Source organism: Patella vulgata, chromosome 8, assembly GCF_932274485.2.
Source record: "Patella vulgata chromosome 8, xgPatVulg1.2, whole genome shotgun sequence".
NCBI classification, from domain to species: domain Eukaryota; kingdom Metazoa; phylum Mollusca; class Gastropoda; family Patellidae; genus Patella; species Patella vulgata.
Genome location: NC_065886.2, coordinates 6,372,873 through 6,388,415, shown reverse-complemented (window position 1 = coordinate 6,388,415; position 15,543 = coordinate 6,372,873). Strand labels below are relative to the sequence as shown.

At 34.4% G+C, this 15,543-nt stretch overlaps 1 protein-coding gene across 3 annotated transcripts in view; it reads left to right on the top strand.

The window, feature by feature from the left end:
* Nucleotides 1–14,921, top strand: part of LOC126829672 (protocadherin-11 X-linked) — a 42,255-nt gene extending 27,334 nt beyond the window's left edge. For all 3 annotated transcript variants that reach the window (XM_050559697.2, XM_050559696.2, XM_050559695.2), the window contains exons 3-4: nucleotides 5,103–5,288; nucleotides 12,634–14,921. In XM_050559697.2, the coding sequence (XP_050415654.1) occupies nucleotides 5,103–5,288; nucleotides 12,634–13,068 (621 nt within the window). In that variant the 3' untranslated portion in view covers nucleotides 13,069–14,921. The remainder of the gene's footprint in view (nucleotides 1–5,102; nucleotides 5,289–12,633) is intronic.
* Nucleotides 14,922–15,543: the final 622 nt, after the last annotated feature.

The window sequence follows — 15,543 nt, the reverse complement described above, 5'->3', positions numbered from 1 at the left end:
CCGAATTTCAAAAGTTCAGCTTATACATGCTTGAGAATGTTTTTGCTTTGAGCACAACATGTTTAGAATAGTTTTTTTTCAAACCACAAAGGTAACGTTTGCTGCTTTAAAGAATCTTGGCTATTTATTTCAATTTTTTCTTTGTATGTTGCGGGTGATGGGTTTGTTTAAAATCATTTTTTAATGAGTAAAAAATGATTTCTTTTAAAAAGTTATTTTTATTTGATGTCTTAATTAAAACAAAGATGATTTTTAAAATACAACCTTACAAAGATCGTAGCCATTGTTTGTAATCTTGCTTCATAAATAAAATATCTGTAGGCATATGTTCATTCAAGATACGGAAATGCCTTTGAAATGAATCACTCAAGTAGCATAAAGCATGCATATTTAATACTTAACTGACTTTGATGAATTTAAGAGCTAGAAATTTTGAATAGGAACGTGAACTGCAGCTTCCACAAATTAAATACATTTTAACGTTAAAATTCTCAATAAAATTTAAATATTTACCAAACATAATCGATCGAAAATTTTTCCAAAAATAGAAAGTTTTTAACGATTTAAAAATAAAGAAAACACATTGATCTTCAAAGCAGACGGGTAGATGGTGATTACGTGTGGTTGTCAATGAATTAACAACAACGAATCAGACTTTAAATTTTTCTTAGACTCAACTGTTGATCGTAAATCCCAATGGTAAATAGACTGTGTTTTGAATGAACACAAAAAAAGGGCTTGAATCAAAGACATGTTTTTTGTGTTACACAAGAGATAAATATCAGAAGGGGAAAGCTTGAAGGTTTTATTTCGTAAGATAGCATTTTAAATATAGGCCATTTCCCAAGAATTGACGTATGTGGTTCCTTGCCAGACGGGTTTGTCATCACATCAGGAAAGAATCTCATCCAAGAAAAACATTTGACATATTTCTCACAGACACACCAAATAGTCGGAATTGATTTGTATCCAAAAATTTCTTGGCCTGATTTTTTGTAGTTCCGTCATCACTTTTACAAATTTTCAGGACCTCTTTTTACTAATTAAACATGTCAAAAATACATCAATAATTATTTTATTCTAATTAATGTTTAACTTTTTTTCATTTTATTCAAATGTCGTTTAGAATTCAATTATTTGTCTAAGAGTGTGCGCATTTTAATGTCGATTCTAGTACCGTATTCAGTTTTCCCCCACTGCTATAAATAACCCTAGATACAAGCGAATTAGTGAAATAAATTTGAAATATATGTTTGTCCCGAAATGACCTAGTGGAAGTTAAACCCAATCTTCCCTCTGTGTTCTAGTATTAAAAGCGTACCGGTATCGGAACTAACCCGTCTGTATGTACATCTAGAACATGTGTAAGTATTAACCGCGCCAACTGTGAACGTTTATATTATATCAAATATAATCGGCACAAAATTTTTGTACGTTTGCTATCGATCTTAAAGGAAAATCCATAGACCAAATGTTTGCTAACTTTCTCTAAGCAAACACACTTGAGCTTATATGGTCGTGTGGGTCATATTTATTGGTGTATCAAGAATCTATTCACTATTTACTTTTTGATTTAAGGTTAAAGGTCAGGAGATAAGTGTTATTTTATCTATATTAAAGTTCCATATCTATATAATAACCCCTGTTCCATGAAATTGATATTACTACTGGAAAAACATTTGAAATTATCTCATTTAAATTTATTAGTTTTTCACGCAAATTAGAATGTCTTGTGCCTATTAAAAAAAAGATGATATTCAAATCTAATGGTCGGCCCTGTCCATGATAATTTTGTATAGAGAGAAATGGGGTTTAATGTCCATAAACTGGGTCATTTTGGGACTAACATGGTACAAAATGCGCAGGGTGGAAACCAAAGGATTTGCAGATGCATGCAATATAATTTGATTTGGAACAAGACAAATTCAAAAAGGACAACAAAGATATAAACCAATTATAGCACGGCATCGTGACTCGCCAATAAAAAATACCACAATTTATTCTGTAAATTTTAATAACTTCAAAAGGGATCGAATTACTTTGCTGAATGTGAAAATTTATGAAATTAATAAAAGGCAAATGATATGAACCTAGCAATGAAAACATGAAGGGTATTAAAATCAGGTAAAATTCTGTCGAGCTATCAACATCAAAAAGGTATGTGGAAAAGTGTAAAGCCTTTTTATTTACCGGTATATACATGTAACCCCTAGATTAATCAACGTCAGATACATGTACCCCAGCGATATGATAGATCTGTCGTCCATTTTGTTATTTTAACAAAGGAAATGTTCTGATGTCTTTTTAACAAGATTTTCTTTAAGTCCAGCAGGTGTTACAAGCATTAAAAATTTATTAGTTAGAAAATAATTATCCTTTGTCAAAGTCAATATCCTACGATAATTTCTGAAAACACTTTTGATAAAGTCAAGTGAAATTTAAGATGGTAGGTTAGCCATCGTCAGTTGATCTTGAAAACTTTTATTACAACTTAAACATGGGCTATAAACTAATGGCCTATTCATAAGCAGTTTTAAGAGTTTCTTAACTTGCCAAAATTTACCTGAACAGTGCCATAAACCAGGCTGAAATGTCTTTCAACTGTCTGGAAAATAATTAAATGACCGGGCAACTTAAATAATAAAATTGACAAAATTTGAAACCAGGGAGTAAAAGTTTGATTAGATGAAATAACAAGGTTTGGGGAAACTGTTAAATGGGGAGGGATGACTATTGAAATAACCAATGATGCTGAACAATAGAGGCGGCCATTTCCTCTTATCACCTTGAACAATAGCTTTTAAAAGAGTTGACACGGTTTATAATAGAAAGGAATAGAAACTGTTTAAGCCAAACCCTAATTATATCTTAAAAAGGGTTGTGGACTCTCACCCATCTGATGTATTTACTCTAGAACAATAAAAACAACACTCCACCCCTAATAGTGAGCCTTGGGGGAACCCACCTATGTCGTCAATAGAAAATAAACTCTTAAAAGACTTAAACTGAACAAATTATTATGAAAACAAAAGACAGCTTATCTAGTTAAGTTGTAAATGTTTGTTTAACAGTTTTGTAATGAAAAGAAAGTTTTTATAGTGATGGTTAGTTAAAGGTTAGAGATGAGGTAGACTCGTTTCTTATTATTGATTCATTTAAAAGTATTTCACCATCTTACCATCGGACAAACCACTTTAAGGTTTTACTTCTTCAGGGCCTTAACAAAAAAAATACCTTCTTGACATTCAAACTTCAAAATCTCAACTAAAAGCTTCTGAGAAGAAAAAGCAAAAACCAAATAGCCTACCATAATTCTTGTTTTCTAATATTTTCTTTTTACCATTTCTCTCTCTATTACTGAAAGAAGTGTACACAATTGAAATTGGTGATTTTTGTGAAGAATTGAATTGAAATTTATAACTTTTCCTAATTTTTAGAAATGTAATTCTTTGATTTTGGGTTTTTGCTAAGTATTGATTTTATTGAATTGAAATTTAAAACTTTTACTATAATTTTTAGAAATGTAATTTTTTGATTTCGGGTTTTGGTTAGGGGTGTTCAACAATAATACCTGAGTATTGATTTTATTGAACTGAAATTTAAAACTTTTCCTATAATTTTTAGCAGGTGTAATTTTTTGATTTCAGGGTTTTGCTTTGGGGTGGTCTACAATAACAATAATTTTTAGAAGTTGTAATTTTTTTATTTCGGGGTTTTGCTTTAGGGGTTTTCTACAATAACAAAAGGCCTACCTAAGGTTCAAATTATGATAAAATGTCGAGAATAATCAACATATAGACATGCTAGAGGGGAAACTGTAACTGATATCATAGATAGGACCTGGTAAGATGAAAGAAAATCTATATCTCTCTAGTCACGGCTGATTGAATCTGATCTGTGATTAACAATCAAGATGGCCAGTGAGTGTCTGTTGAAACAGTCACAAGATGCTGGAAGGTAGTTGAAACAGTGACAAGGTGCTGGAAGGCGTTAGATGATGTTAAGATACGAACTCTACAAACTGTCATAAAACTTTTATATACTTACCTCCAACCATTAAGTCATTAGTATACAATGTGTTATTCACACCTTAGGCCTGATATACCCTGATAAACTCTGCCAGATATACCCTGTCTGATATACCCTGCGACATAGTGGTAATTATTACCTAGACACTAAGAGAAATCTGCTACAGATATATAAACACCTTGTGGGGTGGAGGGAGAGTCCCAGGGTTCAAACCCCAAAAATTGTTGATTATGGTTTCATTTTTTAAAAAATTCAAGAAAAAAACAAAACAATATTTGGTCAACGCTACCATATCAGATGTTACTTTCTAATAGAGAGAAAGGGAGAAATGGGTTTAATGTCCACGTAACACACACCAGGTCATTCTGGGACTAACACATGATTCTATTTTATTTCAATAAAGGGCCTTTAGTAGTGGGAGCAAACCGGAGGACCCGCAGAAAACCCATGAGGTTGGACAGGCGACCCTATTCCTTGTCACGTACAGCCAGGGAATCGAAAACATGCCAGTTGACTCAATGACAGACTTGCACATGCTAACCATTTGGCCATCCCCACCCCCCAAGTTTCAAATAGACATGACATGAAAATTAAACTTAAAAAATTAAAAAACCAAACAGATTCAACATAAAACATGAAGTCAGGATTCGTCACATTTTTAGGATCACTACCTTTTTTGTACTTGGTGCCTAAAATATTGTTTCTAATTATATTCATTGTCACCAATATTATTTCATATTTTCCAAGCAGTTATAACTATTTTAACTACTGTTAAATATTCTCAGGAAATATATAAAATTTGACAAGACTTTAAACGAATCTTTCTTTTAAATTGTTTCAAGGGCATTTAGTACTTTAATTGGACTGGAAATAAAGTCGAAACTTCACTCAATAGTTGTATATTCCATAGAATTGCGTAAATGTTTCTGTTATTCGTTTGGCGCAATATAGCACGGTTGGAGCTGATGCGCCATAAAACTCAATTTCATTCAGGTATTCTTTAAAGCTCATTAAGAATATAGTTTTTACGTCATTTACATTTTGTATATTTCTTCAACTTATATTTTTAACAGGGAACGAGTAAATTGAACGAAAGTTTAGATACGTCAACAGCTACTGATATACCAGGTGGTGTTGCCGTTGGCGACCACGCTCATCAACGTCTAATCAAGATGGCTTCCATTCGTCTCCAGCATGATTTAAAGCTCCATGCAAATCATGCTCCAATACATCATAAACCTTTAACTTACGAAGCTAAGGTGAGATTTTACGATTGTTTATTTTGGTAGGCATTGTGCAGCAGCATTCTTCACCTGGTGTTCATGAACAGAGTTCACTATCCAGACGTCGGTGCTAAAATGTCATGGAATTCAGTAGTCATGATGTATGATTGAGTGGTGATGGTGATTACTATTTAGAACCAAGATTTTTAGATGATTTTTAGAACTATATATAGCGGACTAGGTCTTAAAACCAGCTTGACTGCGATATCACTTCGGTGGAAGCGGACGTTTAATAAAGCTATTTCACACACATAAAACCAACCATGTTGTATGACTCGCTGCATCAATCAGTGATGCCAGAAAACCATGATGCTTAGATATTTTCTAGAACTGGTTAACAGTAGCGGACTAGGTCTTAAAACCAGCTCGGACATCCGGTTCACTTACTTGGTCGTCCCATTGTTCGCTAATATGTTGTTTATCTGAGACAGGAGCTGCAGTGGCTCAGTGATTAAGGTGCTGACTCACAAACTAGGAAGGCCTGGGTTTGATCCTAGTGTTGATCGAGAAAATTGCCCCATATTTTTTTACAGCAGGGTTTTTCTTGTCAGTGTCTAATCATTGGAGGGTATGAAAAACACATTCGATATAAGAGTAGGCCATAATGCCGCTGCCTGGGCAAAATTTACCTCATAGCACACTGTATGGTGTATGCCCATCCTCATTAGCCCAGTCAGAGCAGAATATGAAAAACACATTGACATACATCCCTTTACAGTTGGAATTCGATATAAGAGTAGGCCGTAGTGCCACTGTCTGGGCAAAACTTCCTTAACAGCACACTGTGTGACGTATGCCTGTATGCATTAGCTACGTTTGGAGCAGAGAGAGAGAGAGAAATGGGGTTTAACATCCACTCGACACAAACTAGGTCATTTCGGGACTATCATATGGTTTAATTTTATTTACATAATTCGCTTGCGCGTAGGGGTCTTTAGCAGTGGGAGGAAACTGGAGGACCCGGAGAAAACCCACGAGGTTGGACAGGCGACCCTACTCCTTGTCACGTACAACCGGGGATTCGAAACCACGCCAGTCGACTCAATGATAGACTTTATGATACAGCGCGCGCACGCTAACCATTCAGCCATCCAACCCCCCGTTTGGAGCAGAAGAGTAGAAAGTTAAACCCCATTTCATTTCATTTCTCATCCAGGTACATCACACTTAATCCAAGTCCATCAATTATATTATTAATAATCTCCAAAACAAATTGCTATTTGACAAGATTACAAGTTGTGTTATAACTAGGTGACATTATGTGTACTTATATTATGATTAATTATGTATGACTATGATAGGAAGAAGAGCTTTAATTATTATACCACTCAACAAAATCAATTTACAACAACATGTCAGACTAGACATTGATATATTGGTTTCTAAGATCTGAGTCAATAGAAGGACATCTGTACAAAGTTTAAACCTTGCTGTTATTAAATTTTAAGAGTAAGGAAGTGCTAAGTATGAGGATGTGGGTCAGAAGTGAATTAACTTGTCTGCGATATCACCCTATGTAAGTGGAAGCGGAAGTTGTAAAGTGTATTACGGTTCTCACCTAGAAAGTCTCCAGGGTATTGAATTACTTTTAAAAATTGTTTTGTCTTGGAAATACTTCCACAATTTATTTAAGGACAGGTATCCATTGGAATGAAAATTAACATATGGTACATGTAGTTTTCATTCCAATGGATACCTGTCCAAAGCCAGATGATTTAAGCAGCTCTGAATTCCAAGGATTCTTTTACATATAGGCCTATACATGGATATACATCCAAATGACCTGTAAACACCTCCCCACACCACAGGCTTAAAAAAAATCCTGAAAATTCTTCTTGGACACATGTTAAGATTTTGTTTTGAGAGACCCGTGCCCCACAGCTCGTCCAAAGTGGTCCCCAAATTTTAAGGAAAAGTATTTAAGTGTGGAATTGAGTTACATTTGAGGAACCTTGCAACATTTTCTCATAAATTCTGCTCATGAGAAGAGAACCTTAATTAGGAAATCAATTAAAACACCTGTCATTAAGGCACTGATAAATGTTTTGTTAATTATTTTATATTACCTGGTCATCAATGTCTACCTGGATTAATTAACGAGGACAGCAGTAGATAAGGTAGACAGGGTTTCCCAGGCATCAGATTACAACTTTCTGACATACTGACACGACTGATAAACTTTTTTACATAAACTTTCACACTTCATCTAGTTTAATAATTACCAGTCTATCACGGCTGGGTTGAATCATGCAGATACATGTTTTAAAGAGAAAGGGGGGGGGGGGGTGAGGGGGTAGATGGCCGAATACTTAGCACATGTGCGCTGTACTACAAGGTCTTGTCATTGAGTCAACTGGCGTGGTTTCGATTCCCCAGTTGTACGTGACGAGGAGTAGGGTCGCCTGTCCAGCCTCGTGGGTTTTCTCTGGGTCCTCTGGTTTCCTGCCACTGCTAAATTAAGACCCAGACGCACAAGTGAATTATTGAAATAAAATTGAACCATGTGTTATCACCAGAATGACCTAGTTTGTGTCGGGGTTGACATTATACCTTTTTTCTCTCTCAGAGTGAGGGTATTGTGGTGTGATTATACTGTTACGGTATATCAATAAATCTATGGTCTTAATGCACATTGCTAGTTATTGGGTAGCCATTTATATCTGTTCTAAAAACAATATCAAGATTATGATCCTATAAACCAAGATTACCTTGTTAGATCCAACATTCTCTTCATTTTCACACCTGGAATGACCCATGACTTTTTTATTACCTTTACTACTCATAATAAACCACGTGGCATTCCATGTTATAGTGTGGTCATGTTGAATGTTCTTAGTTTAATAAAGTTGTGGTCATTCTATAAGTATATAATTTAATGGAGTGGTCAGTTTTAGTTTTATCAGATATAGTAATTAACAGGTATTTGTTACTGGTCATGGTTGGTTAGTTTTAATCACCTCCTCCCCACTCTTGTCTATATATACTGGTTATGGTCTGTTAAGTTTAATCACCCCCCACACACCTATATGTTGTATATAAAAACTGATGTGATTAACACCTACTCTTATCTTCATCTGTTTAGTGGTCAACTATATTTCACCTTTTAATTACAAATATTTCAACTTTTACTCCTTTAACAATAAATAAATCCAAGTATAATAATTATTTCAACTTTTAACAATATAAATAGAATATGATAATTATTTCACCTTATGAAAATATGAATAAAAATTTGATAATTATTTCACCTTTTACCGATATGAATAAAACCTTATAAAAATATGATAATTATTTCACCTTTTACCGATATGAATAAAACCTTATAAAATTATGAATAAAAATATGATAATTATTTCACCTTTTACCGATATGAATAAAACCTTATAAAATTATGAATAAAAATATGATAATTATTTCACCTTTTACCGATATGAATAAAACCTTATAAAAATATGAATAAAAATATGATAATTATTTCACCTTTTCACAATATGAATAAAAAATATGATAATTATTTCACCTGACAATAAAATAATGAGAATATGCTAATTATTGCACCTTTTCAACATTAAATAAATATTTTACCTATTACTTCTTTTAATAATAAAAAAATATTTCAACTTTTAATAATAAATAATTATTTCACCTAAATAAATAAACATTTCATATTTTAAACAATAAATAAAATAACATTTCACCTTTTACTTCTTTTAATTATAAATAAATATTTCACATTTTTATCCTTTTAACAAAACCAAAATAAATGAATAAAAAATAAATTTAGAAATTAAGATTTACATTAAAGTTTATTTTAAAAAAAAAACAACAAAAAAATGATCATCAGGATTCTTGGTCAAAGTACTGGTAATACACATTTATATCTCTCTTAAACTCTCTGGCTTTAACATCTGTGGCAAAAATTCTGGTGTTTTCTTGCTTTCAAATGGGCAAATTAACTATAAAAAAACAATTTTACCAGGGTGGAAACTGGTGGATAAAAATAATGAGCTCGTAACAAGACATCGGGAAAACTTACAAATCCATGAAATTAACCATCCCTGGGGTTGGGGAGAAAGGGTGTCAGTTTTAATTTAATTCTTAACAACATACCGTACGTAACATACTCAACACTCGAGGGTGGGACAAACAAATCCCTTTTTTTTAAAATTGAGTAGCGGACAAAAGAATTGAGGAGACAATACCGCCCTTCGATAATAGAGGCAGACGGCGATTGAATCTTATTAAAGTCATTAGGCCAAGAATAGTGTGAACACAAGAGGCTTTTCATCTGGTTCCATGAAAAGTTTTGAGGGCAAATAATTGATAAGCTAATTAATGCAACTCATTGGGTAATGTTACTTGGTCTGTCTCTGAGGTTCAGAGGCTCGTTATTCCAGTCCCCTACACCTTTTTACGATTGAGTGGCCCCTGTGGTGGCCTCTGATTATTGTTATCTGTTTGTAAGAGTTACTTGAGCAGAAAATTTGATGAGAAAACCTCCTACTGTGGTAACTTGTAACATTCTTGTTTGCTTTTGGAACACTGGGTGGTTAAAATACTATTACTTGTACCTCTATTGTTAAAATTCTAATTAAAAAAAAACCCTTGAAATCATTTCTATACAAAAGTCTAATATTCCCAATCTCTTGGTTTTATTTTTGACAATAGGAAAATTTTAAATATCTTTTCTATTTTTTGACAAAATAATTGACAGTATTCCCAATCTCTAAGTTTTATTTTAAAAAAAGGGAATTTTGAATATTTAGAAATAGTTTCCATTTTTAACAAAAAAATTGCTAAAGTATATAAACTTGGCATAGTGGTAAAGTATATAAACTTTACATACCGTATGGCATACAAGTAGCTAAATTTTGGAATAAGTAAAAGGTTGGTCTAACCAGTTCATATTTTTACAGCAACATTTAGTAATTGAATTGGAAATGCACAGAACACAATTCTGTGGAATGTAATTATTGTATTGTTTGTTATCATGGAATATAATTACTGTTTGTTATTTGCTTGGCCCATCTTGATTAGCCCAGTTGGTGTAGAACAGTAGGACGATAAACACCCATTTCATTTCATGTTGAAGACAAGAGAAATGGCGCTCAGTCATAAACGGTAATTATATTCCACAATAACAAACAGTAATATACAGTAATTATATTCCGTAGAAGTATGTCCTGTGTATATCAGGGATGTAAATTTGTTGTGTGTTGTTCGTATATTAGTCGTAGTAAGTACAGGAGTACTGCACCACACATCAACAATTACACAAGACAAACCCATGGACATCACACACAATATATACACAGACATTTCTAACAATATACGCACATCAAATCAAGTAAGTTGGTCTGCATATTCTAGAGATAAAAAATTCCAATTAAGTCAGATATTGAGAGTTCACGGTGATAGAGACTACTAAAATAACACATTATCCAGTAATAAAACATTGTGTTTGTCAACACGTTCTTGATGAACGCTAAACAATTGTATTAACTCTATAGAAGTAGAAACTCTAGTCTAAATCCCCTCCGGTTAAATATTGCCGCGAAACTAAGGCTACTGTTCAAAGGTAATTTCAGGTGTTACGCTATGTCCAGATGGGGGGTACAATAGGATACTGTTACAACAATAGGAAGCTGGTTTTAGAGTCAATATTACCCTGGGGCATTAATTTACCCCAACAGGCCCTCTTCAAACACGTGGATCTTTGATGGACAATTTTTCTCTTATTAAGGAAAATGATGAAAATCGAGGCTTGTGTTAATTGTGTTTGACCAGTATTACTGTGGACGTATTGACTTTATTTGAATTTTGTTGTCAATAGTTTTCGCCTTCCGACCTCAGCGTTTAAATTTGAAAATCATCCCCTTTTGAAACCAGTAGAACTTTGTTATTTGATACGCAAGCTATTTCAATAGATTTGATTTCAAAAGAAGTTTTGTTGAAGATTTTGGCCTGTAAAATTAGTTGGGATTGCAAATAAAACGGAAAACGCTTGGGATTAGGTAAATTGTAATTAACGGAGGTTAAGAGGTAGATTTTCGTTCACAGTGCTAGATGTAGACCACATAACCAATGGTGCAAAACCTATTTCTATTGACAAATGCCAGAAATATAAGAGGCAATATTTGTTATTGTGAGGTGTAATACAAAAAGTAAGCTAGAGTAACAAAATTGTTATCAAGTGTTCTTCTTGAAAAATCTGGTTTAACGTCCTACTTTTCTGCACCAACCAGTTTTCATTAGCCCAGTCAGAGCAGAACAGTAGGACGTTAAAACCCTTTTCATTACTGCACCAACCAGCCTACTATGAGAGAGAAAGAGAGAGAGAGAGAGAAATGGGGTTTAACATCCACAACACAAACTAGGTCATTTCGGGACTAACAGATGGTTTTAATTTTATTTCAATAATTCGCTTGCGTGTAGGGGTCTTTAGCAGTGGGAGGAAACCCGGAGGACCCGGAGAAAACTCACGAGGTTGGACAGGCGACCCTACTTCTTGTCACGTACAACCGGGGATTCGAAACCACGCCAGTTGACTCAATCACAGGTCTTATGATAAAGCACGCACGTGCTAACCATTCGGCCATCCACCCCCCCAGAACAGTAGGACGTTAAACCCCTTTTCATTCCTGCCCCAACCAGCCTACTTTGAGAAAATATTTGCCTCGACAGTAGTTTTATGTTCTTCTCTTATTTCAATTTACAACTATTCATGGATCTTTAACTTACTGCGAATACACAAGACTTTGTTTGTTTTTCATTCCATCTGAAGGACTAGATGATTTTCTTTCTGCACCACTGACAAGTGGAAACCATGCTGGAAAATCCTAAGAAATTTTTTCAACTTCTGGTTAGTGCACCAGAGCCATACTCACTGAGCCACCGTGGCTCCCTCTCACTATTGTTAGCATCCAAACAACGAAAACACTGCCTTGTACCCGGCCCTAGGTACTGCACTACCAACAAGGCCCTCCATCCTGTACTACTGACAAGGGGAAACTATGCTGGAAAATCCTAAAGAACTTTATTTGCCAATAACGGAATCGAACTTGGAACCTCCTTGATAGTTAGCCAGGTCATACTCTCCGATCCATTGTGGCCCCCCTCTCACTGATGCTGTCAATACCCGGATCGATCTTGGAACTTCCTGGTTAGTTTGCCAGGCTACACTCTCCGATCCATTGTGGCCCCTGAGGAAAAGACGAGGGGAATTAATTAGGACTTCATTTTATGTAACAAAAAAATCACTATGATATTAAACATCTGTATAATAAAGTCTTTAAAGTTTTTCATTATTTCGATCTTTCAGGTGAGAGAATGGCAAGATCATTCACGAAGAGCAGAAGATTTTCACAGTACAAGTTCAGGGGAAGTAACAACAGGGGACAGCGGAAACGGGAGTGATGAGGATTCACATTATCTTCACGATCGTAACGTTACACCTACTAAAATAAGACTCGGCATTGGAGCCGTCGTACGAAATCATTACAATCCAGCTCCGTTAGAAAAACACAAAACAGCGAATAATTTAAGTACCACACCGCGTCAGGTGAAATTTGTGATACCCAGCGAAGACTGTGTTTCGCCCATATATAGTCATTATTCTCATTCTCATCCATCGATACGAAGTGACGCTACGGAAGATAATGACGATACCACTACTTCTGGTAGTTATAGTATTATGATGGATGATATTCGATCAGAGTTACCCGACTTTAATGTGGTTAAAGATATTTACGTCTGATTGTGTAACGTGTGATTTTATATTTTTGTTATGGAGGATGAATGGAATGTTTGCGTGTTATTTTTTATTATACAGTAATTCAGAATCAGCGTTGATAACTACAGACCATATGTGACACTGTGAAAGTAAAAATATTGTTATCAATTTATAAAAGAACAACCCTGTTTAGTCGAAAAGTAAACTAAGTGTAGTTTAATGGTCGAGTGCGAGACATTAAGTAGGCCTAATATATTGAAATTGCAGGATTGCTTTAGCACAAGTGCTATATCCATATACATGTATTACGCATTGTCACATGGGTCCAATATTTCAACTGGTATAAATAAAGTACACTTGGCTTATTGCTCGTACCATGGTACGCTAACATCAAAGGATGGCGTCACATCTGTATTTTAAGGTCATCCATTATGGCTTAAATTTATGAAATACAATGTTTAAGAACTCTTAATTCTGAAACATTATTCAAACTTAAATTTATTTGCATATTCAATATTTAATATGTTTAAAAGCTGACATAAACCTTATTGCTACTGAAATCATGATTTAATATTTTTATAAACTTATATTTTGTTCAAACTATATAAATCATTGATAAAAGGTTTGTTGAAATGTGTTATTGATGTAAATGAAATCCAGAATATTATAAACTGTTGGGCTTGATTGGAACAAAGAATACAAGTAGTTTTGACAAGAAAATGTGATCCAGATCAAGTGCATTAAAAAGCTTAAACATAATCAACTATTTATGCTTTGGAGGCCTTTAAAACATTCGCCCAAATTCATAGAGATCTTTGGTCTGAAATATCTCTGGTTACTGTCAAACACCCTACTTTAAAAATGACTTATTTTGCAAGTAAAAGGGCTTTTGGACACAATTGGAAAGGGCAGCACTGCCTTTGCTAAGAAATGAAGAATTCTGTTTAATTGGAACTTAAGAGAAAAATGCAGCTATGTTATGAACTGTCTCAGGGAAAGTTTAAAATAATTAGAGTTCTAAATCAGATTTTGTTTATAAAAACTAGGAGTTTGAATATTTTTCTAAATCAGATTTTGTTTATAAAAACTCGAGTTTGAATATTTTGTTTAAAGTAAATTTGTTTATATCAAAAGTGAATCGATACTACTTAATAATGTTATTCTGAATTACTTCTTTCAGCGACATTTATAAATTAATATACGTGATTAACACCACAACTTAATATGTAACACAATTACTAATTTAATTAAGGCAACATTTTGATGAGTGTTTCGAATAGGGTTGCCTTTTCACCTTGTGGGTTTTCTCCCACTGTTAATTAAAGACCCCTACGTACAAGCAAATTATTGAAAAGAAAATTGAACCAGGTTGTTCCGGAAATTACCTATTTTGTGTCCAGTGGACAATAAACTGTCTCTCCTATTTGATAATGAAAGGACCCTCAACGAAATGAAATGAAATGGGGGTTTAACATCCTACTGTTTTGCTATGAAGACGGGCATACGCCATACAGTGTGCTCTGATGGAAATTTTGCCTACTCTTATATCGAATTCCAACTGTCAAGGGATCTTTTACGTGCATGCCAATGTGTACACAGGACCTCGGTTTTTCATCCCATCCGAATCTCAACGCAACGTTGCTTTAGTTATATAATTGAGTTGCATATTATGTTGATGTGTTTATTTGATGTGAAATGTTGATGAGTGGTTGTTATAAAGATGATGTTTTTGTTGTTGTTTTTGTATATTATTTATACATTGTATATATTTTGTTTTTATTTATATTTTTGTATGGATTAATTGATGATAAAATATACAACAGGGTGTCAACAACTATAAATAAATACACAGGTCTAGAAATAATTTTAATTTTTTTTTTTTTCTGACTAAACTGATCGTGTTTGTAGCAGAAATAAAATCAGATGGGGTTTAACGTCCTACTTTTCTGCACCAACTGGGATAATGAAGAAAGGCATACGTCATACAGTGAGCTATGAGAGATTTTGCCTGGACAGCGGCACTACGGCCTACTCTTATTTCGAATTCCAACTGTCAAAGGTTCTTTTACGTGCACGTCAATGTGTACATGGCACTGCAGTTTTTTGTACAGTCCGAATGACTAGAAACTGTCCTTGCCAGGCCCTCCATCTTGCAACCACTGAATATTTTGACCCACACCGGACCTCCAGGTTAGTGAGCCAGTGACTTGAATAAACTTCTAATAGTCTTTCTATCAAGGTAATTTTCAACCTTTTCTGGTAAAGTCGACACAAACTAGGTCATTTCGGGACTAACATAGGGTCAATTTTATTTCAATAATTTGCTTGCACATACAGGTCTTTAGCTGTGGGAGGAAACCAGAGGTCCTGGAGAAAACCCACGAGTTTCAGCATGCCACCCTTCTCCTTGTCAAATACAAGTGTGGGCTCGAACCTACGCCACTTAACTCAATGACAGTTCTTAGGATCTAAAGTGGATGCGCTAGATCACCCAAACCC